At 47.2% G+C, this 2,123-nt stretch overlaps 1 protein-coding gene across 1 annotated transcript; it reads left to right on the top strand.

The window, feature by feature from the left end:
- The first annotated feature begins 350 nt into the window (after positions 1–350).
- On the top strand, positions 351–1,614 carry LOC132383820 (histone H4-like). The gene has a single exon (XM_059955026.1). It carries the CDS (start codon positions 1,033–1,035, stop codon positions 1,342–1,344), a length of 312 nt encoding a protein of 103 aa, XP_059811009.1. The 5' UTR covers positions 351–1,032; the 3' UTR covers positions 1,345–1,614.
- The last annotated feature ends 509 nt before the right edge of the window (positions 1,615–2,123 follow it).

A 2,123-nucleotide genomic window follows, 5' to 3' on the forward strand; every position in this document is an offset into this window, starting at 1 on the left:
TAGGAGATTGGGGCTGAGAGGAGAAATGTATCAGCCAAGATGAAAAGACAGAGCAGACTTGATGGGCCAAATTTCCTAATTCTACACCTTTATGTTATTTCTGTATCACCACCACTGAAACTTCGATCAATTTTGTCAAGCGTGATGTGCCCACACAAAACCATGCTGATTGTCCCGAAGCAAGCCATGCCTTTCCAAGTGTGCATGAATCCTGTACCTCAATATTGACTCGGATCTGCTGGTCTTTAAACAACTCCCACATGTCAGGCCTGGACTTGTCAAACAGTGGCTCCTCCCAATCAATGCGGCTTGGCTTTTGTCTGACTGCATTCTAACTTGCCCTTCTGGGATTTAGTACCTTCATACAGGATCTAATTTTATTCTTACTCATAAGTAAGAGAAATATAAGATCCAAAAATATTCACTGACTCTCAGCTGTCAGCTGGCCTGGTTCATTTCTGCAAAACTAATTCCCGTCTGTTCTGAACTCTGATTGGGCTCTACATAATGTTTCAAACATTCCTCAGATTCGCTGAACCAGTCTGGAATATTTTAAGAATAAGCAAGTTGCAGTCAATTCTATGAGAGATAAAGTCCCCCACTTGTTACTGGGGAGGGGCAATTCAATAATCCCGTCAGTGTAACTGAAGTTTGCCGTGTAAATGAACCCTCCAGTTTGCTGTGACATTCTCAGTTGTGTAACGTTTGCACCTTTTAACCACCTTCCCCCCCCCCACTCACATGTAAAACATTCAAACCCAGGAATGTTGAGCTGCCAGCCCTGTCTATCTGACACATACTCCTAATGTTTTGTGTCGGATAGACCGTTGGAAATTGGCGAGTGTGGTAAAGTGAAGGCGAAGCTGGACGATGAGAGGCCGCTCTCGGCTCTGTCCGTCACTCTGACTCTGTCTCCTCCCTTCCCCGCCTCTGTCTCTCTGCACGTTTCTCGGGCAGGTCGGGGCGCTGTGTATAAAAGGAGACATCAGCAGTCGGTTTGTCACTGAGCAGTGACCCGAGTGAAGCAGCATCATGTCTGGCAGAGGGAAAGGAGGCAAAGGACTGGGCAAAGGCGGAGCCAAACGGCACCGTAAAGTGCTCCGGGATAACATTCAGGGCATCACCAAACCGGCCATCCGGCGTCTGGCTCGCCGTGGCGGCGTCAAGCGGATCTCGGGTCTGATCTACCAGGAGACCTGCGGGGTGCTGAAGGTTTTCCTGGAGAATGTGATCCGGGATGCGGTCACCTACACTGAACACGCCAAGCGCAAGACGGTCACTGCCATGGATGTGGTGTACGCTCTGAAACGCCAGGGCCGCACTCTCTATGGCTTCGGCGGCTGAAAAACTCCCACTTCCTCCCGAGCACAACACAAAGGCTCTTCTAAGAGCCACCCACCGCCTCACAGACGGAGCCGTGTCCACTACCCTTTAACTATTTTTATCGATATATTTGACTGAGTTACTTTTGAAGCAGATTAATCCGTTCCGCTTGAAGTATCCCTGCAATTCTGCCTTTTCAGTTGGTGAATACGGCAGAAGCTCGGAATGGATTAAGATCGATCAGCATCCCCTTGTCTGTCTCGGACAGAAATCAGTTCCCTCATTCAGAGAAACGATTCTGTAATCATCCTTTTAAATCTTCACTGAGGCAATTATATATTAAATGAAACTGATATTGTAGAATCCGTGATATAATTAAGTGTAAATAATATAAAAAAGTAATCAAGCATCATTGCTGGGTGCTCTGAAATTGGCGGGCAATTTGAAATTAATCCTGCGCCAATCACACTGTATTCTGATTGTATGAAGTCCGACAGCCAGTAACTTTGTAGAAATCCTTCACTGTGCACGTGGTGTGTGAGGGACTTTTCTTTCCCCTCTCTGGAGCTCTGTGTTTCGGATAAACCGTTGGAAATTGATGGGTGTAGTAAAGTGAAGACGGAGCTGGAAGACGAGAGGCCGGTCTTGACCCTGTGCTTCATTCTGACTCTGTCCCCTCACCTCCCGGCCTCTGTCTCTCTGCAGGAGTAGTGGCAGAGGATTGGAGGATGGGTTATGTTATCTAGTCACGTAGGAAAAAATCGAAGGAAAACCAAACACAAGACATTGTTCAGATTATG

The sequence above is a fragment of the Hypanus sabinus genome, chromosome 31 (assembly GCF_030144855.1).
Source record: "Hypanus sabinus isolate sHypSab1 chromosome 31, sHypSab1.hap1, whole genome shotgun sequence".
Classification (NCBI taxonomy): Eukaryota; Metazoa; Chordata; class Chondrichthyes; order Myliobatiformes; family Dasyatidae; genus Hypanus; species Hypanus sabinus.

Excerpts from the sequence above, each read along its gene's own strand:
- LOC132383820 (XM_059955026.1), top strand. The coding sequence starts at position 1,033 with ATGTCTGGCAGAGGGAAAGGAGGCAAAGGACTGGGCAAAGGCGGAGCC.